The sequence below is a fragment of the Vanellus vanellus genome (genome assembly GCF_965231255.1).
Source record: "Vanellus vanellus genome assembly, chromosome: 5".
Classification (NCBI taxonomy): Eukaryota; Metazoa; Chordata; class Aves; order Charadriiformes; family Charadriidae; genus Vanellus; species Vanellus vanellus.
The window spans coordinates 20,191,571-20,216,779 of NC_138910.1; the positions used below are offsets into that span (position 1 = coordinate 20,191,571).

At 36.6% G+C, this 25,209-nt stretch overlaps 1 protein-coding gene across 1 annotated transcript in view; it reads right to left on the reverse strand.

The window, feature by feature from the left end:
* The window catches only part of KCNH7 (potassium voltage-gated channel subfamily H member 7), a 253,766-nt gene that overhangs the window by 105,864 nt on the left and 122,693 nt on the right, over window positions 1-25,209 (reverse strand). Inside the window, exon 3 of the mRNA XM_082484494.1 lies at window positions 450-605. Within this exon, the coding sequence (XP_082340620.1) occupies window positions 450-605 (156 nt within the window). The remainder of the gene's footprint in view (window positions 1-449; window positions 606-25,209) is intronic.

Here is a 25,209-nt window from a genome sequence, read left to right on the forward strand (position 1 = left end):
AAGCCAAACTGAATATTTCAATTTGATAAAATCAGGATGTTATGTTTTAACTTTTTTTTTCACTTTTCATATTTTCTAGTCTAATTGAATCAAACCTTCCACCAACTAAGCTGAGATAGTTGGGCTATATCATAATGCTTTTTTTTTCAGTTTTCCATTCATAATTTTTGTCAAGGCTAATGCACTTCTGTGAAATGTTTTACTTTTAATGAATTTATATTTCCTAGCAGTACTCACAAGATCCATGCTGTTAGTACTACCACAGATCTGGTAGATTATCTTGCCAACATTATAACAGGTTTGCTGCATTTAACTTATTGTTTTGAATTCTATCTAAAATGAGTCAGGCAATGGGGATTGCATAAATTCTGTAGTATTATAATTGCCCAGGTTAATGACTCTCCCCCTAAGAGTAGAGGTAAGCAGAGAACTTTCAATGAATAACTTACGATTTACAAGTTTGGATGGCAATATTGGCTTGCACTTCTCGGGAGATGCCACATTCTCTTCATCTGTTACATACTCAAAGTTAATAATAAACATCATTGCTACGCCCTCTTGATTTTTCACTGGAATTATGTGGGTGTTGCAAATGAAGGTAGATCCTGCAGATAGAGGGGGAAAAAAAAAAGAAATACATAAATGGAAGGAAACTTCATTATTTTTTCCAATCCAGTAATTCCAGTTAGACCAACATATAACGAAGAACATTTCTTTGAATTTAGTGATTGAACATCAAATACACTATTCTTGAAATTAAACAGGCACATTTTCATAGAAAGAAATACATCTTTTGATAATTTATTAGATTATTAGCTCTTCCAAACGATCTCTCCTTTAAAGTTTCAATTTTCCTGTTTGTTTTTTATTCACTGGAAGTACCTATACAGACAGATTTGCAATACGGAGACATTTAGCACCAAATGTAGCAATGAGAACGCTGTTCCAACCACAACACTAGCAAAGAGAGCAGAACCCTATTCTTCTAAATGTCAAACATTCTTCAAGCTTTTGGTTCTATTACAACAGGATGAATCATGCATTAAATATTTATGGGTGTAAATATATCACTATTCTTATTTTAGCTCTCAATCTTTTGGGGGCTGTATAACGTTGTTTAGGTTTGTGTTAAAAATGATATTTGTTATCGGATCCTATGGGGTTTTATATTCTATAACAAAAAACTGCTAAACTGTGGTAGTAATTTTCAACAATCTTCGGAAGTATTTGATTTAACTGTTATATACAATTTGAAGTATGAATTTAAAAGTACCCTGGTTTTCATATATATGGAATATACCCAGCTTATACTGAAATGAACAGAAGGCATAATTTCTCAGAACCTCTGGTACTCAGGGTGTTCTTGTTCAAATGCCTAATTACAGATTTAAAGAACTCTTTGTGTTAATTCTTCCAGTAAAACTCTTAAGACGTTTCATTTGACAGTCCTTAGTTTTGATTTAATTCCTTCTATTAACCTAACAGAACATAGTGATTCCAAAAAAAATGTGATTGCTGTAAGCAATATAATAGCGTGCTAAAAGCTTCATGCAAACACAACTGTGAGATGGTGTCTTTCCAAGATAACTAGGGACTGATTTAATGTACATCATCTGCAATTTACGCATTCAAATGCAGTAATCACTGAAACTTGACAGGCTGTGCAATTTGACAAAAAAAAAATAAGAAAAAGAACAAGATTTTTTTTTTTTTTGCCATTGAGCAAAGAGATAGTAAAGATTTATATCATTACAACTGAGATCAAATTCTGGCTCCTCATATTTAATGTAGTACTTGCTATAATGTGATATATATGGCAGTTTGAGCTATGTATAAAATTGACATGCTGACCTTTCAAGTTTTGCAGCTGTATCTCAATCCATTTAATAAAACAGTTAAGCTGTGGCACTTGCTGCAGTTGCCATGGTTACAAGCTCAATGACTTTAGTAAACAGAAAATAAGCAATTTAAGACTGTTCCATTAGAGCTAAAAATAGAAGTGCTGCAGGCCAAGCATTGCAACATAGACTGGTTAAACAGAGGGTCTGAAGAGAATTTAAAAATACTCTTTGTGGTTTTAGCTAACAAATAAAAATAGATATTGGGTTTAACAGTCAAAATTATATTTATTGATTCACTTGGAAGGAAATGCTATTTCATAATATAGACTATGTTTTGACATGCAGATTTATAAGTTGAGCAGATATCCCCCAATGAGACACCTTTAACACAAAGAACTGGAAGTGGGGCTAAGCTGAGGAGTGCCTGGCTTTGAAGAACACAACTCCAAATCTTTATCAGTTTTTTCAAACAAGGATGACAAGGAGCCTCAGACTTCTTTAAAAACTTTCTTGCTTTTCAAGGCAAGGGTGTTTCAGCTTTTGAAATGCTTCTCGCAGTGCTAAGTAATGACGCTATCTCCCGTTTATGTAGAACATTCCACCCTCCAGCATTTACAAACCTCATTTTTACTGGAGCTACGGATTTGCATGTCTGGAGAGATGCAGAAGCTTTTTAACAGTTCACAGCTTAACAATGTGGCAAAAAGAGCACAGGGTTAAAAATTTAAGCTGTATGTAGAAATATTTGGGGAACAAAAAATGGTAAATATTTGTATCTGGTATATTTCAGCATAGTTCCTTTGAAGACCAGCAGGCTAATGAGTCCACTGTAGTTCATTAGTCTGAAGTTTTTCCAAGACACTGGGGCTTTTGTAAGAGGCATAGAGTATTTACCTTGTGCAAATGACTGGAATTGGAATTCTGCAACTTAACCAAAATACAGTGCTTGTTGCAGTCACTGTTAATGTTTGTCTTTAGTACAGAAACTGTTATCTGGTGTACACTTATCAGTATCTATCTCTATTAAAACGGCAATTAGGGAATACAAAATACAAAATAACAAGGAAGACCCTAGTGTGACTGAAAAATAAGAGTTGGGTAAAAAGAAAAAATACTAGCAAATTCAAAAGATAATCTTTGAGTTGTTGGAGCTGACGGCACTAAAGAAATATTAAGAAGTAGTTTGTTTATGAACAACCTTATTCAGTATTTGCACTCTGGCATTCCACTGTTCATTGCACCCAGCATGTTTTCCCTGTTTCATCTGTATACTGAATATTTCGAGAGTAAGAAATGCTTCTAATGAGCAATAAAAATTGTAATGAAGTTTCTGGAATTTGCATTTCTCATTTAACGGCACAGGGCGAGTTGACGATATAATCAGAATAATTATGAAAATGATACCTTTATAATTAATAGAGTCAATGTCCAGCAATATATCTGCATTTTCTAAAGATTACTGTTGAGGAGTAATCATGAAATACACCTGTTGTGCTCTCTTGTTATCATCACTGGAGGTGATAAAGAGGAAAAGCTGGATATTTTTTGTCAGCTTGAATTCCATGGTTATAAGGTCTTGTTTTCTTTTGTCTATGGCATTTTAAAGAGCACTCTTTCATCTAGATAAATTAGTGGTATAATATCCATATGTGAAGAAAAGCTTCTGCTCCCCTATATGCTGTGTAGATGTAATGTATGATTCTGTGGTTATGTATTCAACAGTATGATTTCATGAGACCAAACAGGCTGGTGTAAAACAAATAACTGCCAAAATAAGGGTCAATAAATATTTAGGAAGTAAAGATTTAGGATATATTAGGTTTATATAAGGATATATTTCACCATTTGAGCAATTCTGGTGAAGCAAAGCCTATTTAAATATCTGGCTGCATAGTGTTTAAAGTTGACTTCCTTCATGAGAGCAGTACAAAGCAGGCACATCAAACCAATTAATTTCCTTTACCTTTTCTATTTACCTTTCCAGTGATTTTCTATAGAAGATTTTAGGAGAGATTATTATCAGGCTGCATCTTCTAGATACAGCGCAGTCATTTATTTGAATTTTAATAGCTCCATTTATGAGCAATTGGGAGAGGACAATACAACTAATACAACAGTGAAGGCATTCCAAATTACAAGAGCCTCCATTTTCATAGGAAAAACTCTGACAAGCAAACTTTGAAAAATGACATGTCCCAAGCAACTATTTTGATTCAGCCTTCCTGGGAACAAAATTTTCACAGGCCACTACATATGCTGAGCTCAAAGAACCTCTGAAAAATGAGACACTGTGGTATTTAGGTAATTGTCCTAATTCTGCAGAAGCTCCATGTTTCACACAACAGAGACCCTTGAAAATCCATTGTGGTTCTACAGAATGGCCCTGCAGCGTTGTTGCCCTAAATGACTCTGACAGTTGCCATCTGCATTTCACCATTACAAAATTCAGACTCCCCCACCTCAGTACAAATTTGAGGACTGGCTTCATTGGGGCTGTGACTGGTTCCAATTTGGAACTGATCTTGACTCCCTGTGCCAAAGCATTTATGACTTCTCAGATATTTTTTGTTACTAGAGCTGCTGTGGACAACTGACTAAGACTATAGAAAAGAAGATGTTGAGTGTGTCCTCTTTGTGCTTATATACATTTCTGGACAGGTTGACCTCATACAAGAGTTTTCTAGGATTATGACATTTTTTTACTGCTGCAACCTACAAGTAGTCCAGTGTAGGTATCCGTACAATCCACAGTCACTTCTGCTCATTTAAAATTGAAGGTGAGAAGGAATAAATCAAAACAGAGCAAAGGAAGAGCCAGCGACAGCTTGCCTAGTAGAACAAGACCAAAGACAGTTAAAAATTAGAGGCAGAGACACTGTACATGTTTCCAGAGGTAGGCAGTCCTGCTCTCTGTTTGAAGATGGATCTGAATGAGACGCTTCATATATTTATATATATATTTATAACAATATAGGGACAAGAGAAGGCAGCTGGGTGTTCTTTGCACTTTTATTAAATAATCAGCGTGTTTATTTTTGAAATAACTACCCTCCATTTACCCCAATATGATTCATGTTTTGTGATCAAAATAAATGCTTAAAAAGCCTTCTCTCAGAGGCACAGACTTAGAACATATTATTTACAAACATAGAGTTTAGACCTTACATTTTAATTTAAAATCTTAAAATAGGAATTATAGTAGAAATGCAACTAAATACATTTCATATTAAGTTGTGTACTAAGCTTAGTCTTAATTCTATCAGCATTTGACTGAGAAGGAGCACAGAAAAGTCTGCTTAGTTCCCATTTTGGTAGGAATGAGGTGAAATACTTATTATTTTCATAGGTTCACTTTTGACTAGTTACTCTGATATTATTAGAGTTTGATCACTGTTATACTAAGTGTAAACTTAATATTCTTCTGTTAAGAAAGAGTTTACTTCCATAAATACAAAGAACATCATGTAATAAAACATAAACAATGGTATTTTGTTATCTTGTGTTCATGTTTACAGCCTTATTCGTGCTTTCATCATAGCATGGCTCATGGGGATTGCCCAATGTTAATAAGAACTTCTATGGAGAAAGAAAAGAGAGATAATCTGAGGGAGAATTAGTATGGAAGATCAGAAGACCTTCTCTTGACTTTGCCCATCCTTCATGGAGTCTTCATCTTTAGGATGAGAAGCCAAGGCATGGCTTTCTACTAACTCCTTAATTCCCCAAATCTGATATTCTCTTCCTCCCTGGCAGGCAAAAGAAGCACCTCTATCTACTTCTTCCAGACTGGAGCAGGTCTCGGAAAGCTGATTACTCTGTTTATTCAGATCCAGGGCAATACTTGTCCAGGCAGAAATTAAAGGGAGTTTACTGAAATGAAATGTGTGCTCTGGTCATGGGAAAGGAAAGACTCTCCTGCTTTGTGTGAGGATTCAGGAAGGCTGAGGCTGTGGCTTTTGTCCACCATGCCCAGCATGGCAAATACAAGTAGTAACAAGCCTCTTAGGAGCATATGAAATGTAGTTCTCTGGCCCAGACTGCTGTTTATAATCTATTTTGTTGCCAAATGCTGGCTGATAAAGGACATGGACATGCTCCTTATATGGACCAGTGTGGTAGGGTCACAGGGACCGTGTGGTAGATGAATTAGATGGAAGGCGAGGTAAGAAGGCGGATACAAAATCTTGTGAAATAAGGCTGTCTCTTGCACACTGCTGATAAGACTTTTGCATTCCTGAAATGCCCTAAAGATAATCATAGAATCGTAGAATGGTTTAGGTTGGAAAGGACCTTGAAGATCTTTGAGTACCAACCCCCCTGCCATAGGCAGGGACACCTCCCGCTAGACCACGTTGCCCAAGACCACGTCCAGCCTGGCCTTGAACACCTCCAGGGATGGGGCCTCAACAACCTTTCTGGGCAACCTGTTCCAGTGCCTTACCACCCTCACAGTGAAAAACTTCTTCCTAATGTTTAATCTAAACCTGCCCTTTTCCAGTTTAAAGGCATTCCCCTTCGTCCTGTCACTACATGCCCTCGTAAAACATCCTTCCCCAGCTCTCCTGTAGGCCACCTTTAGGTACTGGAAGGCTACAATAAGATCTTCCCGGAGCCTTCTCTTCTCCAGGCTGAACAGCCCCAACTCTCTCAGCCTCTCCTCATAGGAGAGGTGCTCCAGCCCTCGGATCATCCTCATGGCTCTCCTCTGGACACGGTCCAGCAGGTCCATGTCCTTCTTATGTTGAGGACTCCAGAGCTGGATGCAGTACCCCAGGTGGGGTCTCAGGAGAGTGGAGTAAAGGGGAAGAATCACCTCCTTTGACCTGCTGGCCACACTTTCTTTGATACAGCCCAGGATACAGTTGGCCTTGTGGACTGCAATCGCACACTGCTGGCTCATGTTGAGCTTCTCATCAATCAGCACACCCAGGTCCTTCTCCTCAGGGCTGCTCTCCAGCCATTCCCTGCTGAGTCTTTATTTGTGCTTGGGATTGCCCCGACCCAGATGTAGGACCTTGCTCTTGGCCTTGTTGAACTGGATGAGGTTGACTTGGGCCCACCTCTCCAGCCCGTCCAGGTCCCTCTGAATGCCATCCCTCCCCTCCCCTCCAGTGTATAAAAAGAATGCCCTTACTTGAAGCAGCTTCATGTGTGATCTTCTGGAATTGTGACCTTATTCCGTACGTACTTTCAGCCAAACTTTAAAAAAGGAAATGGAAACAAGCCAAAACTTTTCTTCTGTTATCAAGATTCTGGTAACAACCCGGTTAAACCTTGTTTTAGCAAGCAAGTGTTCTTATCAAGTTGTGAATGGTGCAGAAGAATGACATGTGAAAGTGACTGGTCGTAATTTTCTAATGAGACCAGTAAAGCAAAGCACCTTCTATCCTTGAAGGGTTATCATCAAAGAAAAGGAAATTGGAAGAAAAACAGTACCCAGAGAATATTTGCTCTATCTTGTGTGATTTCTGTGACTTATCACTGAAGAAAGTCCTTTTCTTTTATGCTTAAAATTCAGAAGCTGATTTACCTCTGGTTTGAGGTCCACTCTAAGCAAACAGGGTACTTAGTTGAGCTTTTGTTGGCATTTAGGGACAATGGCACTGGGGATGTGTATTGAATATTCAAGTGAAAGCCAGTTTGTCAAGTATTGAGGGATGATGTGTATTGTGATGTAGGGACTCACCATAACCAATCAAGGGCTGAAAATCTATTTCTTTGTGTTTCTGTTCAAGCACAAGCCAGGAAAAATGCAGCATGTCACAAGGAATCTTATTTTCAGTGGACTTACTGGAAAGGTTTGCTTTCTTTCTCAAATCATACTAAAACACTATTCTTGTAGTGTTGTGTTGAAAGTAGTCATGTGAAGATCCTGCAGAATTTCACATGATGTTAAGTTAAAGGGCTCCAAATGCCTTTGCAAGCCCATTTCTGTGTCAATTAAAACTATTTACTAACAGATTTTCACAAATTCATCTGCCTGTTTATATAATAAAAACAAGTGGAAGAGTGACTAAAACTGCCCTGAGAAAATTGGCCAGCTCTTACTGGTGTAGAATCATATCACTGGAGACAGATACCACCAAGCTACTTGCTCAATTCATTAACAGCCCCATGAAAGGAATATCAGACAAATATTTTTGTCTGTTTTTACCTACAGCTCTTTACATCTTTGCAGTTGATGTCATTTATTCATATCTTTGGAGACATCTGATCTGTAAAGACCTCATTTAAATTTTGTCAAAACCTTGCCTCTAAAGGAAAGAATTACCCCTGTATGTTCCTTACCTCCCTGCCCCCCATTTGTTATGTAGCTGCACACATGAGGAATAGGAGGAAACTTGATGCTAAGACTAAAGATGATAATATTTGCAGCCATAAAGAGCATCTATTCCACGAATCCCAGGCTGCATTGCAAATGTGGCCTGTTGCTGCCCTTCAAAGTGTACAGGTATTATTTTACTTTCTTCTAAAGGTGGTAGGACTGAGAAATCAAATGTTTTATCCAAAGGTGCATCAAGAATGAATGAAGAAACTAGGGATAAAGCAAAGAAACTCTTGATCCCATTTTCACAATTGAATGATTAGATAACAGCCCCACATTATTAAAATGTGCTTAGTATATTTCCACACAGAACTTCAGGTAATGGCTTGTACAATTCTCTTTATCTTTTACTTATATCTTCTGAGGTGTGTCTTTATGTCACCATTTTCCAATTCCATCTGACTGAAAACGAGCTACCTTGTGTGGCAAGAGTGGGGACTTCAGAAGCTTCCCATTAAACGTGCTGCAGATGTATCTGTATGACTGTCTCTTAAAAGATTCATTGCAGAGAACAACTAAAAATAGATGGCAGGTTGAAATGTATTATATCCCTTTTCAATTGAGTAGCTATTTTTAAGGGGGATGGGTAGAGACAAGAAGAGTATATTTGGCTGATATTTGTGAGGGAAGTTACAGTGATTAAATGGGACCTGCTCCCTTTGACATTTCACTCCACCCCCCATATCAAATAGGTATTCATTCTGTCACTGAAATGGTTCCTGATTCCAAGATTTGATTTATAGGACTGATGTAGGTTTTGTAAGGTATTAACTTACAGTCTTTAGAGGTGACGGAAGAATTTTTAAACAAGCAACCTAAGAAAAAATTTGCCCTCTAGATGCTGTGGACAAGTTTATTATTGGACTGGCCTATATAAATATCTCATTTTCTCTCCCTTTAATACTATTTATAGTATAATTCAATAGCTAGATAAATACTGTTCAGCTGTTTGCTCCAGTATTTCTTATGCTACTGCATTGACACAATTATTGCTAACCTTCTAATTATAATATCTACACCTACACTATTGGAGCTATAGTGATTAATTGTAATGCTGAACACATTTTATATGGGAGGACAGTTTCCTAGTGCTTTGTTGTTTAAGCATATATAAACATGTACAGAAGATATAGAGCAATTAAATATTTGGCAAGGAAAGGAAAATGCAATGAAAAAGAAACAAGCAGTGATGCTATAGGTCTATAAAGTAGAGACCAAGAAAGGAACACAGAGTGAAATATGTTGAAAACTGTACATGGAAGGGCATAGACTAATTACCTTCCAGGCTGCACGTAGAATAATTCTTAGGAAACCACAGCTAGTGCAGAAGTTGCAAGACAGGCTTTTTTCTTTCTGTCTCAGTTCACCTTAAAACTACACTCAGGTTTTGTCAGAAGAGGTTTCTCTAGAGCATAGAGCACAGAAGGCCCAGTTCCTACTGTCGGTCCTGAACACTCTCTCAAACTGGTACTCTGGTACCTGCACAATGGTGTGAAAGCTGGGTCTGAAATTGTTTTCTTCATGGGTTCTCATTACTGGCAGTTTGCAAAGCTTGTATGTTCAAACATTAGTGTTATCTGGAATCATTCAGGTCTTAGACTTAGTCTAAAATCTCTATTACACGTTGTCTTTTGCTTCCAGAGAATATACCAAGTAGTGCTGCTTCTGAAAAGCAATGTCTCTGACTTGTTAATGAGAACATTTCTGTCTCTGCATATGCAGTTAAGTATCTTGTGCCTGGTTCCTTGCACCTATGTAAAGCCTCTGAGTGCACCGCACACGGTGTGTTACTAGAAGCTAAGCAGCCAGACATAGAAGGTCAGGGCAGACTGCACAAAGGGCTACATCGCTAAAAAAAATTAATTGTAAACTCTTTGCAAGCTGACTGTTGAATAACTGAGGAGGATTTTTCATTCGAGCTATGTATGTTACAGACTATGTGAATGAGGCAAGCCCAATGGTTTTCATCTTGTTATCTTGGTATAAATGCTTGATTTTATGGACACTTGTAATATAGTTGTAGTGAATCCAAGATATACCACACTTGATGAATTTCATAACTGAACTTTTTTACAGGGAAACATTGCAAGCAACAGTGCTATTATAGAAAGAGGGAAGTGGAAATGTTTCACGTAGACATTTTCAAAATTAAATATTTATTATTTCTAAAGGACAATGTTGAAAAGTGATTTTTTTTCTACATCGCCCCAGATATTCTTGTGAGACAAAATTAATATTTTTAAATGTTCATTTCACTGAAAATATATTAAAAATAATTTTCAGGATTAACAGTGTATAGAAAATCCATTGTTTGCTCAGCTGCATGATACACTTGAGCTGAGGACATATTAAAATAAGACCATTTTGTTAGGTACTAAAATGTGGATATACTTAACTACAGTTTTATGTCTATTAATAAAAGAGAACCCAGAATGTAATACTGTAAAACATGGAGCATGCCAATATGTGACAGTAAACAATAAAAAAATTACCGATGTCCAGTGTCATTGGACATAGATCAGTACCTTGAGAAGGGTTAGTGATGAAATATCGAATTCTTTTCTGAAGTTGAAGAGGCAGGTGAAAAAAATGTAATAATTTAGCCCGAATAATAATAATAAAGCACTATGAGAATGACTTTGTTGTACTATGTTTTCAGTTGTATCAACAGGCATTTACATATTTGTTTAAGTAATTTTCATTAATTTTTCCGTCTGTGTCAAGACAGAGAATTTTTAATTAGGAAAGGTTAGTAGGGATTACATCAATTCAGAGGAATTACAAGTAATTAGAATAGTTTTTAAAACAACTGGATTTCATTGTGAAAATGCTTTGACTTTTTTCATTCACATTTTCAGTAAGCTTATTTAAAGCGTAGCACTCAACTAATACCAGATGTATAGCTCAAGGTGAAAAACAATGGTAGGACACATTTTCTCTCATATTTTTTAAAAACGAAAATAAAGAACTATAGAGCTTTGGTGTCTGTTTTTTACAAATGTTATGTGAAGATTTTAAAGTTAAATATACCTTAAACATAGATCTTTACAGAAAGCAACTAGCTGACTAATAATGGTTCTAGTTTCTTATTTTTTAGCGAGTTGGCTAAGACTTAGCATGTATTTAGTTATATGTGCTAACATTGGAGATGACTTTTTTCTTTATTTTTTCCTCTCTCTTTCTTTCTCTCTTTCTCTTTCTCTTATTCCCTCTAGCTATTCTTTTCTAAACCCTCATTAGAAGCTATGCACCTCTGGGCATTCAACTGAGAAATGTCTTATTATGTTCGTGAGAAAAGGGATCTCAGGTTTGTAATATTGTCCATCTTGCAGAAAAAGTGCAGATTAAGACATTTTTTGTGAAAGTAACCTCATTTATTTCCCCTAATTAAACTACATAAACTATTTTAAGAACTAATTGAATAACCTTACAAAACAGAATGGAAGAAAAAGAAAAAAAGAAAAAAAGAAAAAAAAAAAAGCCAGAACTCCATTTCAGTAATTTGTTTCATTTGTCCAAGGTATTGGTCCAGAATACACTAAAGTAACAGAGTGATCCAAATTCTGTTCTCACTTATACTGTGCCATTTCAGGGAGCTTAAGGTTTTTTTGTGATACAGTTCTCAATAGATATGAAAAAGAAGATGGCATTAAATGGCCATACAGCAGGAAGGGTGATATAGAAAAACAGATCAACAGCAGGTCCCCTGAGGCAAAAGAGAAACGCTGTCATTACTGCAAACTTTCACGGGTACAATATGCATCCAGCTCCATTGCCCAAGTGGAAGGAGTACCATTTGCTAAATATAGATGCCTTTCTCGTGGAAATCATACCCTTGGAAAATCATACTCATGGAAACATGCCCTTCCTGATCCATTTTAAGGGAATTGATCATAAGTAGTTAGAAACATACAAAACTCAAACTTGTAGAAAAAATATTAAGGGTCATCATACACAGTGTCAGATGTAAAGTCATAGTGTATGCATTATAGTACTTAATTGTAATCCAGCAAAATGTATCTGAAGGGAGAGAACAGACAGACACAAAATGAAGGATTCTTGTTGTATGAAATATCCATCATGAGGTCTTGGTAACAAAGACAATGATCTGGAAACCCTTACCAGTGAGAAAGCCAATCCTGAAAGCTGATAGTAGTAGTCAAGCTACTGGGATCATAAAACAAGTGAATGTAACCTCCCAGGACAAACAAAGTAGTTAAAAGAGACGTGGTATTCTGGAGTTCTTGATAACACAAAATCATGGGGCTTTGAATGCATATTAATAAATGTGGTAGGACGTCTATGTATTGCAGGTTTGTCAAACACACTAGTAAAATATTAAATTTTTGTAAAAAGAAAAAAATAGTTTTCTAATGGAAAATCTCCATGCCCGACATGATGTATTTTTAATTTAAAATCTCATTAGAATTGATAAATATGAATAACTTACTGGACTAGAAGTTCATGACTGCCCTAGGGGTGGTTTTCATGACCTGATTGCAATCAGTGCAGACAAACAAACAGCAATCCCAAGCAGTAAAATGGTGATTCTTCTAAATGGGTAATTTAATGCGGTTGAGAAAAATGTAAGTGGAAATAATTGGGAGGACAAATCAGACAAATATATGAATGAAAAATTTGAATTCTTAATGAAAATGTTAGATAACCAAAGAGTAATGATTCAAACACACTGAAAATCTTAGCTGCAAGTCCATCTGTATTGAATGCAAAAATAAATGCAACAAATAGGAATTAACAGGCATATAGTGAATGGAGAAAGGAGAAAGTAAATACACATTTGTGGAAACCAAGAGGTATGAAATATAGAAAGTTGGTAGAGGAATGTGACAACATCAGAACAAGACTAAGGAGAGTAAGTAGGTCTGTAACTACAGTAAGCATAAAATAATTCCAATAATAGTGAAATTAATAAAAATCCCAATAACAACAGTTGTGGTAAAACTGTTAATAAGTATGTAATAATAATTTTGCAACAACCAGATGGATCCTTTAAGAAATATTTCTGAAGTGTGGCAAGTCATTGCTAGATCCAAAACATCAGCAAACTTGGAAAAATTGTAATCAAAGGTCTATGTCTACAACTCAGCAGTCTACAACTCTGATGTAACCTCTTAACAAATCTTGCTGGGCAAAGTTCCAGAAGGTTGGAACAGTGTTAATATTGTGCCAGCATTCATAAAAGGGATACAGTGGTTGAAATGACTGTATGGCAGTGAGCCTGACATTAGTTCTAAGCAACATAATGAAACTTCTGATGTTAGATTAATTTAATAAAGAATACCTGACAGGAGTATAATTAATATCACTCAGTATGTTAATGCAGACCTTATTAATGGACAAGAAATCTGATTTGATGATTATATTCTTTGTATAAAACCCCAACCAAGTAGCCATTACAGACATATGCCTTTGTAAGGTATTCTACTGATTACTATACAATATTCTAATAAAGTAATAGCACTATACTTATAAAAAGCTCATTACATGGTTTACAAATTGACTGAGAGCTTCCAAAAAGTCATTAATGGAGGATCACAATTCAGTGCCAGTTTCTAGTGAAAGTCCACAGAAATGACCACAATAGCATTAATTTGTTTTGAAAAGATCTGGAGAAAATATAAAATCACTTCTATGAAATGTATGAATGCTTCAAAAACTAGTTGTGAAGTGGCTAATGACATGGTAATGAGTCAAAATAGAAGAATTTGGAGTATTCTGTAAGTGGGACATTAAATGCAAACAAAAGCATTCTGAAATCATAAATTTAATCATACCGTTGTAGAACCAGGGCACATAGGCTGAAATTAAAAAATGGTAGCTAGATCCTGGAATGTACTGTCTCACAAAAGAAATAATAGGATCATATGTAAGAATGGGGAGTGTAGCCTGCATAAAGGGGTAGAATAAGAAGTCAAATTTTCCCTGTGTATATAGCGCTGGGGAAACTAAAACTGGATTACTGTATACATTTTCTGGCATCCTAATTCTTAAAGGACATTGAAAAATTGGAGAGGGCATAAAAAAGTGCAGAGGAATATAATTCTTTGGAAAATTCATTTGGTGTGAAACTTAAAGACGTCAGTCTTCGATGTTTAGTGAAAAGTAGTTTGAGAAGTGAATTGCATTGCAATCACTAACTTCATGCAGAGTGCTAAATACAAAGGAGCTGTTGAGTATAGCAGAAAGAACCTAAATGTCTGGAAGCTGAAAGCAGATAATTCAAGCTGTATCCTCTGGAATGAACCATCAGTGGAAGCAGGGGTTCTCCCTCTTTTTATATTTTTAGATTAAGACTGGGAGAAACAGACAAGTCCTTTTAATCGACAAAAACTATGCACTATTCATCTTCATAAAGTTCTAATATTTCTTCTGAATATCTCATTTCAATTGGAAGAGGAATTTAGTGCTTCCTGGCCCACCTTTGCTCCGAATACACGGTACCCCATAAACCACGATGCCGCCTCTCACCCGTACTTAGGAGTAAAACGTGCTCTGCTTAGTCAGTTGATAAAATTTCAAAAGACCTTCATGATCTACTCAGATTTTGATGTTATGACCTTGGTAGGAGGTGGCATCACATTTCAGCAGCAGGCTTTGGCCCATCCTTGGGTTATGGTGGAGTAGCAGTGAATTAAATTCACCAGGCATGACTCCTGACCTCTTTCTCTCTCCTGCTGATGGACATAGCAGCAGACGGCTGTGAGATGCGCATGACGGTGTTTCACTCAGATGCATCAGCAATGCTAGCTCAGTACTCTCCAGGGCAATGTGTGTGGAGCTGTTGGGCCTCTGTTCTTTTCATTCTTTCTTCATAGGAAACGGCAGCAGTTCCCAATTCTGACCGTCCCAGTAATGGTTGCTGGAGGATGCATTTGGCTATCTGGGCTGCATTCGCTGCTCAAATAGCTGTTTCCTGTCTCCTTTAGGGAAAAGGCACAGGCCAGATGGTGATGCAGGGTCAAAGCACTGCCAGTGCAAAATCATTATCATTAACTCCATCTCCCTGCAAATAATACATGTTTATTTGTCAGGATGAAATCTCCCTTGTGAAATGTTAAAACTTCACCTCATAATAATTTGTTAGAAAAAAGCTCTTTTTAGCTACCAACAATTCCACCTGATTAACTAAGAGCATAACCATTACCGGACATGGCAGTGAAATTTATTCTTTATTTTTGAAAGTAAATCCAGCTTAACATCCCCTTAACCTTCACAGAAAGCTCATGTTCTTAGGTTGGAATCCTGCCCTTAGTATCCATACTTGATGGCTTCACATGATGTCCTGACTACCCATATGTACGTCCATCTGTTAGGCTGGCATGGTGCCCTCCCACAAGTTGCTGGACTCATGCCCTAGAGGACGTGGCTGAGGACTGAATGCTTACTTAATACTTTGTGCGACTTCCTGTCTGTGTGGACGTGGGCGTGTGGATGTGCGTGTGCGTGCTGTAACCCTCCTGTTTGTAATGGACAGGATGGAAGATATTTGCCCAATTTGCTTCAGGCAAAATAGTCTAAGTGCAATCTACAACATCTTTAGGCAGGGGAGTTTTGCTAGAAAAGTGGTAAGAAATTCCATGGAGTGAGTTGGATTTTCAAAGCTGACTGTTTAAATCTAAACAGTTTAATAGTAAAACGTAGTTTTTTATTAGGAAGAAGTGCAAATTCTACCAAAAAAAAAAAAAGTCAATGCTGAATAATATTAGTGAGACAGACCATTGACAGACCCCAGAATAAAATTTTCATGTACTAAACACTAAATGGAGGAGGATTGGAAAGCTAAACTTCCTAGAGGGCTGGGGTTTTAAAAATCTTCACATAGTGTTCCAGCTTGCTTAGCATGATTTTATTTTGCCAGCTTTGTTTTTCAAGTTGAACACAATTGTTGACTAAATAGCTAAATAAAATTGTGCTTCTCTTTATCAACTTCTTCTGGGTGGCATCTAGTTCAGGGCACACATCCAGGCTCAATGCACTTCATCAAAATGGGTGATTCCAAAGTCCTGTCACTGCAGACCCTACAGCTAGTGACTCAGGCTCTCCCCCGTGAGATGCTCTGCATGCTGCTTTTCCTTTCTATCAGTGATGCATGCTTCCTCAGAGCTCCTATTAGGCTGTAGATCCCTTAGCATCTCTTGGCAATTGTTACTATACAGTACACACTCACACTCTTGGCTTCTGATTTACTCCTTGGGGACAACATAGGAAAGGAAGAAATATAGGCATAGTAGAGGAATTTCTAAGGCAAAATCACTGCAAAACCAAATGAGTACTTTTGCAAATGGATAAAGTTGTTCATGAAATATGTTTCCTAGTCTTTCCTGGAAGGTGAAAATGTGGTTGCTGCTCAGAGAAAGACTCTGCTCTGGCTCCTGTGCTCTGCTAGGAGATTCTGGCCCATTCACCCCACCCATGAACCTTTTTGTAGAAAACCTAGTGAATGGGGCTCTGAGTTCAAGGCCTTTTATTTGCCATCTTGGCTTTCAATTTCCTATAACAGTCCATCAGCCTTTCTTGGACATCTGTTTCAAATGCATGACAGTGACCTGTTTGCGACATAACCTGCTTCAGGCATGATGCAAAATGGAATTCGTAATACAAAATGATGCCGTGTTCACAGCCACAACCCAGTCTATCAAACTGTGTGTTCCATGTGCTGGTTCTTAAGACAACTTTCATAATTTATTTAGGTATCTATATGGGAAATGAACTCTGCTTATAATTTTGCTCTGTTTGTATGGGCTGAATTGCAATGAAATCCTGGCCAATAATCAAGAATAAAAAGGGTTGATGCTAAGTCATTGTGTATCCAGTCTTGAAAATATCCTTTAGCAGAACCCTGTCAAGTATAAGTCAAAGCATATTTCTCCCCTAATAGTCTATTTGCTGCACTCAGTACTTCTTGATTTTGAAGTTTAATAACTCTAGGCATTGATTATCTTTCAATTTGCTAAATTGATGACCCTCAGCAACTGACTAACATACTTCTTACTGATATTATTGCAGCATCTCATTTTAGATCTGTTGCTTCTATGGAACTTCATAAAAAGTATGGATGTATGACTTAAATGTAGTTAGTTTACTCATGTAATTTGGCGGCTGGCAATTTTAAGTGCTTCGGTGTCTTAGCTGTACAGTCCTGTCGAAATTATACAATCTAAAAATATATGTAGCACACACATGCATGCATGTTTATAAAACCATGTGTTCTATACATGAAACACTGTAATCAATGATCAAGATTGTCTGACACCTTTTGTTGTAAAACTGTATTGTTTACTGTTCAATTGTTCATCTTGAATTTTTATATTGACTATTTTCTTCCAAAGCCATGACTATAGGAATTTTGCAAAGAATCAGTAAGTTATTAAAGAAAATAAGACGAGTGGGTGTTTCTGGCAACGAACTGGCAATGAAACTTAGCTTCGGGTATCCTGAGTTTTCTTCTTCTACAGGTTATAGATGCATCTTAGGGAAACTGGCCCTAATAGGCAATAGTTAAATACCCTATATGGTTTCTTGAATAACTCATTTAAGACGTGCAGGACTGAGCAGCTGAAAAAAATTAAGAATAGTAAAATAGTAATGAGAAACACGAGTGCAGAAAATAACACTCAAAACTTGACTCTGTAGCTTCGTTGTAACATTAAAGTTTGGTAGATGGGAAAATGAATGATCAGACCTAAACCTCCACTTTTATTTTCTTAAATGCCTGAGATGATATTATTTTTGTAAAAGACTTAATGAGTCTTACAGATTTTATGTGTGATTGAGTCACCTTTACTTCAAGAAATTAAAATACGTAAATTACATTCTATTAATGTAATTTCTGACAATACCACAAATTTTAAAATGGTCTATTTATTTAAAGATAATTATTTTTAAATATATACAATATGCATTTTTCCATGAAGTGCAACCACTACAGTCCACTATAAGCTCATCCTTTTCTAATTGCAGTAGATAAATCTGTGGTAATCTCCTTTGCAAGTATGGCATAGAACATGTTATAAATACCACAAGAAGGGCAAAATTTACTGTGCAGTAAAGGTCAAAATGATAAAACCCATAAAGAGTATAATGAAGCCCATTGGCTGGGATTCAACTAGACACTCATGTAGATGACAATTTTTCACTTTGTGAGAAGTCCCGCTGACTTAAGTGTCCTGCGGAATATTGTCAGTAATGTGAAGTTTGCATATTACTTTATTTATCTTTATATTGTTTAGACCTTACAGTTAAAATCTTATGCTTTGTGCAGATATCTGAAATGACAGTGGAAGAACTGAAATATTTACTAAGCCTCTTGTGTGTAAGAGAAATTAACTAAACCTTGGAAAAAATATTTAGGAAAAAAAATCCATCTGTACAAACATGTAATTTGAAGCCAAATCTGAACTCCTGTCCTGGCTTTTTTGTACTTTTGAAAACCTTCTTGTTAGGAGTTCTCTCCTCATATTTCTACTTACATAAGGCATTGACTTTGAGAGAGGCAGAGAAAGGAAGCTGAAGCCCTCCACCTTTTTGTTGCAGCACCACAGCCCTGTGAAGCACACTCTCTAAGTCAGCGTCATGGCTATACTCACCAAGAATGTCATTGTGTCATGTTGATCAGCAGTACCTGAATTTTGGCATACAGTTCTATGTGCTTACTCCAAAGACTTTGCTTATCTTTACAGGACATTCCATATATCCCTAGAAATCTGGATATGAGGAAACTGCAGTGCTCCCTTAACTCTGAAACAAATCAGGCTTTGTGCCCCTGGGCAAAAAGATATCAAATCAAAGAGCTATCAAATGAAGTCTGTTCCTGTCTATGAGACAGAAAATTTAATTCCATTCAAGGTCTTTTGAAATTAATTTCAGTGTCCAAAAGATGAGCTTGATTTTCTTTTCACTAACACAGATCTTGAATGAGTTGCTATTGGTCTGTGCAAATGTGAGAGAGGATTTCATACAGACGCTGTGCATTTTCAAAACCAATTTCACGATTGCTTTGTATCTCACTTTTGAGATTCTAAATTGAGCTGGACTGGTTGAAACTGAGGACTGGTTGAAAAATTGTTACAGAAATACTTTTCTGTGAGAGTTTTGACTAATGCAGAATTTTCATAAAGTTATCTGGGGAGAAATTTTGACTTTTTCTTGGAAAAAGGACCCAATGAAAATAACAAATATAAATGGGATTTTGTGAAAACCTAATCTTTCAAATGGGAAATACTAAACTGCTACAGTGCCAAGTGTAAGTTGTAGTTCTTTTATAGTATATTCTTTTTGTATTTGCTGGATTCTCTGGCCATGCTGCATCTCCCATGATACCTTATGAGTAATTCTTAGAATAGGCAAAGTACTTTAGGAATATTTCAAAAAAACCCCAAACCTACCAAACTTCCAAAGGCTGAGAAAATTAAAATAATTCCACCTACCTTGATTTGGTATAAATCTAAAGATTTGTTTTCATTTCTTCTTAATGGGAAAATATCAATTTGGAATTTCTTTATTAACAATAAAATTTTTCTATTTTCGCCTATTCAAAAAGCTTTAAATTAGATTGCTTTAGACAGACACTGTTTCGGAGTTGTACTGTGCTTTTGGGCATCCGTCAGGTTTATTAAGTTTGCATACCTGAGACTTGCTGCAAAATACTGATTTTAATAGCTTGTACCTGGGCTGTACAGTTGGAAATAATGTATCCAAACTCACATCCCTCAATCAGGGAAAGAGTTTTGGTGGAGCTGAAAATTCTCTAACTGTAAATCTCTCCGGCTGTTCCCTTTCCTTGGGCAACTCTGAAGTCAGAAAGGCAGAACTTAACTGCAGTATGACTCTAGAATGAGTATATATATCCTTTGGAAGGAACAAATTATTTTCACTTCAGAGAATGCGCTTTGTCCATGTACTTTTGAAGCTGTGCAATATTACTGTTCCTGCATTCAGGTTTGTTGTGTGTTTTGGCTAATCTTGTGCTATTACTGCGATGGACTTCTGAAACTCCCTCTCAACCCTCTGTTGCCATTTGACACCCAAGAAAAGCAGAGAGGCTAACCTCACTAAACCATAACCGGCAAGGGAACCGAAGACGGGGATGGAAGCAGAAATTAATCTGACATGAGAAAAAAGAGTAGGAACACTACATGTCCTGCAAGCCAGCAGCTTTCAGGCTCAAAGGGAAGTCTAGCAAGCATTCCAGATTGAGATGTCTGTGAAAGACAGTGGGAAAGAAAGTAAATTCCTCTCTCTTCTATGCCAAAGCTTATTGCCTAAAACAAGTAAGCATTAATCAGTATTAAAGTGTGTCTGAAAAATAAAAAGTCAGTTCAGATCCAACTAGGAATATATTCTGCTAATCTGTCCATGGGTCACGTTAGCACGCTAGCATGCCTAACTCAATTTCTATGCTTGCTGGAATTTGCTATTGCAAATTAATGTTACTTTAATGAAGAATTTTGTAGCTTTTTTTTTTTTTCCTTGTTTAAACTCCCATTAGAGAAGCAGTATGGTACAACAGACCATAGCAATACCTTCATGATTATTCCTCCCTAAAGAATCTGAAAAGGATATTACTTGCCCATGAGGCTTCCTTTAAGATGTTAGAAAGCATGTAGTAAAATCCTTACTTAGGCACTTGTTGGTGTTCACTTGTTACATTGTATTTTAAAATAATCATTTTCTTGTTTAATTGGAAGTTTTTAATCATCAGCACATTAGATTAAGTTATATAGTTGTTCTGTTCCAATGGTTTATATTAGAGGTCTTTAATTGCCGCTTGCCCAATTTTCCTTTTCACTTTTTCTACTCAGGACCCAAACGTCACTGTTAGAAGGAAATTCTTCTCTCAGCCATAACAGTAGAAATCATATTCATCTTTGTATAGATACCCAGCATGAGATGTCTGTTTGGAGCAGCTGGGCAAAGATGAATTTCATACACACAGAAGGCAAATTGAAGGCAATTTTTTAGCATCCAAACTATAATAACTGTCTAGATGGATCCTTAGACCCTCTTACACAGGTCTAGGGAAGTCCCAGCTGAATGGCTCTGCTTTTGCCACCTCAGAGTTATCACACCAGTATCACACTTCAGAAGCATATGAAGGTCATTTTAGCAGCGGGGTTATTTTTATAGTAAAGGCCAGATTTAAGTGTCCTGCATAAGCTGCTTAGACTTCTGAGGTGAAATCTAAGTCTTACTCAAGTCACTGAAACCAAGCTTGTTTATTTTTCTGTGAGGCATTTATGTAAGTCTTGTAAGACTCAAGACAAATAAAAAATGTAATCCTCTGCAGGGAAAAATGTCTGTAACTAAATCCTGTCACAATGTTCAGGAAAGCATCCTTACTGGAGTGCACATTCCTGTTTCAGGAAGTGCAGAGTGGTAGGTGTTGAGCAGTTAGCAGTTTACAAAGAATGCTCATCATGAAGAGAGATGAAAACTGCTACTGAAGCACTGGCAGGGAGAGAGGATGCTTTCCTTGTCCTTAATGCTAGTCATCTGTCTGTTGTTTTTTCTGCCCACTAATTTTTGCGGTAGTGTTCTGAAGCATAAAGGTTTCGCTTTGTTTAGAGGACTTCAGGCTGTAGTTGATTGGTCGGGTCTTCAGTGAGTGAATTTTATCCGATAAAATTCAATTTCCATATGTTGCCCTCAGATGGAAGATTTTAGTTTTAACAAGTTCTGTCATTTGGTGGCGTTAATGATAGTATACAAAGCTCAGTTCATGTTACTCTCTAAGTTTTGTTACAGTATAAAATATGTGTCTTGTTTTAATTTGTTACCACCACGAGTGGCATCTGAAGAGCTAGTCTATGCTAAGCTTCAGCAAAGACTAAAACCCTGCTTGTGTCAATGATATTACAGACGTGGAACTACAGTTGAATTCTGCATGTAATGCCTTCCTGAAACAGGAGGCCTTGAGCAGCAGAACAACGCAAGCCCTTGAGTAGCATAAGTTCACATACTGGCATGCAAGAAAGCTTCATTTTTTTCACCTGTCTCCCTGACTTGATGGGAGTGTGTGTTTCTGTCTTGTAAAGATAGTGGTATGTAACATTTGAAGTCAAAGTATGTCAGAAGACCAAGACCCATTATATGCTGCCAACAGAGTAGACTGAAGCTATACTGATATTGAGGGGAAAAAAATACTCTTTATTTCCATTTATTTTCTCTGTGAACTACGCTATTGGAATACGCTCGCTGTGGAAAGGATACCATATAACATTGAAGTTGGTAAAAACAGATGACATAAGCCAAAGACTAGTATTAGAAACCTATAAATTGGAAAATATGGAGCTGTATTGCTTGCACAGTCTAAATTAACGTATGCAGTCTAAAGTAACGTACGTGCATCTATTGTCCATTCAAATTTTGAAAATCTATTAAAAATTTAAATAAAGGGAATATTTATAAATAAATTATAAAAATATGGCAGAGATTAATTTTCCTAATAATTTATAAGTTACTATCAATGAGATTTCTATACATGATTGATTTACTACATTGTGGATTATTTTATAATTAAGTGTTCGTAAACTGGAATATATAAACTTTGTAATGGAGGTCACGTATACAGCGTTCTGTAGTATCTCTGGCAAAAATTTACTAGTGAAATTGTGTATTTAATTAATACCGTATTATTTGATAAAGAATTTATATACATCCAGTTCTGATCCAGGAGTCCTGTAACTCTGATATACAGTGCTGTTGCAGTTCAGAAATGCTGGGAATAGCATGTGACACTTGAGGACTAATGTTTTGCTAGACTGTGATCTTCAGATGTGTCCCTGCAGAAATATCACATGGGCTCTGTCTTGACTTGATGCAAAGCTTTAAAAGGTGGAGAAATGAAGGTCAGAATACAATACTTTGCTAAAGGGCTTTTACACTCTATCCATCTCACTAATCCTTTCCTGTTCCCTGGAGCAAAATTCATAAGTTATTTTTTTTTTCTTTTGTTGTTGCCTATATTACCCACCCACATGAAGATTCTGTATCACTGTTTTTCAGTTACAAATAAAGTGTTATTGTCAGAGCTCCAGTCCAGTGTACAAGCCCTGTTCCAATTTGCAGCTAGAATGCTTTGGACTTGTATCATCTGATACATATTTCTTTTTACATGGCAGAGGAAGAGTTTTTTCTAGTTCCTTAGAACACTGTGGATGTAACACTAAAATGTACCCTTGAAACGTCTTAGGCAGATACCTAATTTTGTGAGAGCTGACATGGTACTTAATGCAGAGAAGGACAAATTTGTGTTTTCATAGTAAACATTCAATTCCTTCTAGTCCTGAGCTCTTCATACTTTTTTGTCTGCATTAGAGCAGAATACTTCCCATCTGTGATTGTCATGCAATAAAATACAAAATGTGAATAACTGTCTACATTCCTTTTCTGAATCACACAGGGCTGTTTTATGTTGTACAGTACTGTTTAATATATTATTATTTATTATTTTTCCTTTGCAACTCTCATCTGCCAGAAATATTCAGCTTTATTCATACTTTTTACACCCTCAGGAAACACAAGGAGACTCTTCTACACAGTCAAGATGCATTGAAATTTTGCCTCTTATATAGACAAAATATCCCCCAAGGGACAGCATAACATCTGTGCTTTCTGCCAATGTGAGAAAACTGGTCATGCTACTGAGAAGCAACAATGGTGGCACAGGCAATCTACCTTGTCCTCCAATCTTTTCCCTGCTGTTGAGCAAAGAAATGAAAATTATCTTGGAAATCAGTTCAACTAATAAATTTCCTCATCTGTTAGATGAGATGGAGTTAGAAACAGTTTCCTTGATAGTTCTCCAGTCGTCAGACTAAGTCCTAAACCTTGGCTGGAGGGAAAATTTTAGAACAAAAGTATATACTGGTCCTTCTCCCAGAAAAGTTGGAAACATGCTAGGAAATAAAATATTCATAGAACTAATAACAGTACTCAGCCTCTGAAAATCCTATATATGCCAGTAAAAAGTACAACATACTAGCAAAAGCTTTAAAATTACAACCCTACTACCTCTATAGATAATTTTTGAAAGTTAAAAAATATCATCTCAGTGGAAAGGCCTCACAGTATGGTGTTTGAAACTTAGAAATTAATTGGAAGTGGTATTTTCATGAATGGCATAGATAGCTAGGGAGAGTTTGCCTGAACACCTCATTGCAATTGAGTAATGACATTTCAGTGAGTGGTAGTTAGCTGGTAAAATCTTCTGACTGCTCTTGTATCTCTCTGTTGTCTTAAACACTTAAATATGCTGTGGAATATTTTTTCCTTATTTGTTACACAGCTTGACCCTCTTCTAACGGGTTGGTCTTGAACAGTCAATATCCTGCCCCCAAGAATTTCTCCTATGATGCAATATCATATTTAGCGGCTTTCACATATGAACAGCAGATGGTTTGAGCTGAATATACATAAGCATATGTGACTGTATGTTGCCATCCTTTAGTTCTGTTTAACCCTTCAGCAGCTCTTTGTCTGTGCCATTTAACAGTCTTGTTTGCAAATGGGAAGGAATTCAGACTGTGAAAACATGAATGTTTTTTCCTGCTTACACTAGTAACTGTTTTGTTGTTGTTTTTTTTTTAAATATTATTGTGATAGCTAAGAATAATCTGCTTGACTGGTCAGTAGATATTTTGTTTCCAGCTGCTTACAGCTCTTCTGTGTTTAAGAGCAGACAGATATGGGAAAATATGCTTTGGTAAAAGTCAAAACACGGCATTTGTGAGACAGTGCTTCCAACCACAATTTTATTCACTTTTAGGATTCTGTCCCACTTCATTCTGCTATTATTTTCTCTTTCTGTTTTATACAATAACAAGAAAGTCTACTGTTCTGGTTGTTGATAAACAAGAAAATTTTTCTGTGTGCTGTGCTGAGTCATTTTACTTAGAAATATAGAAGTGCTCTACATTCTTCTTATCAAAATACTTATGTTGGATGGTTTTGGCATTGCTTCATGTATCAGGTAATTATTTGAAATGTCAGAAACAAACAGTCATGACTTATATTAGCTATGCT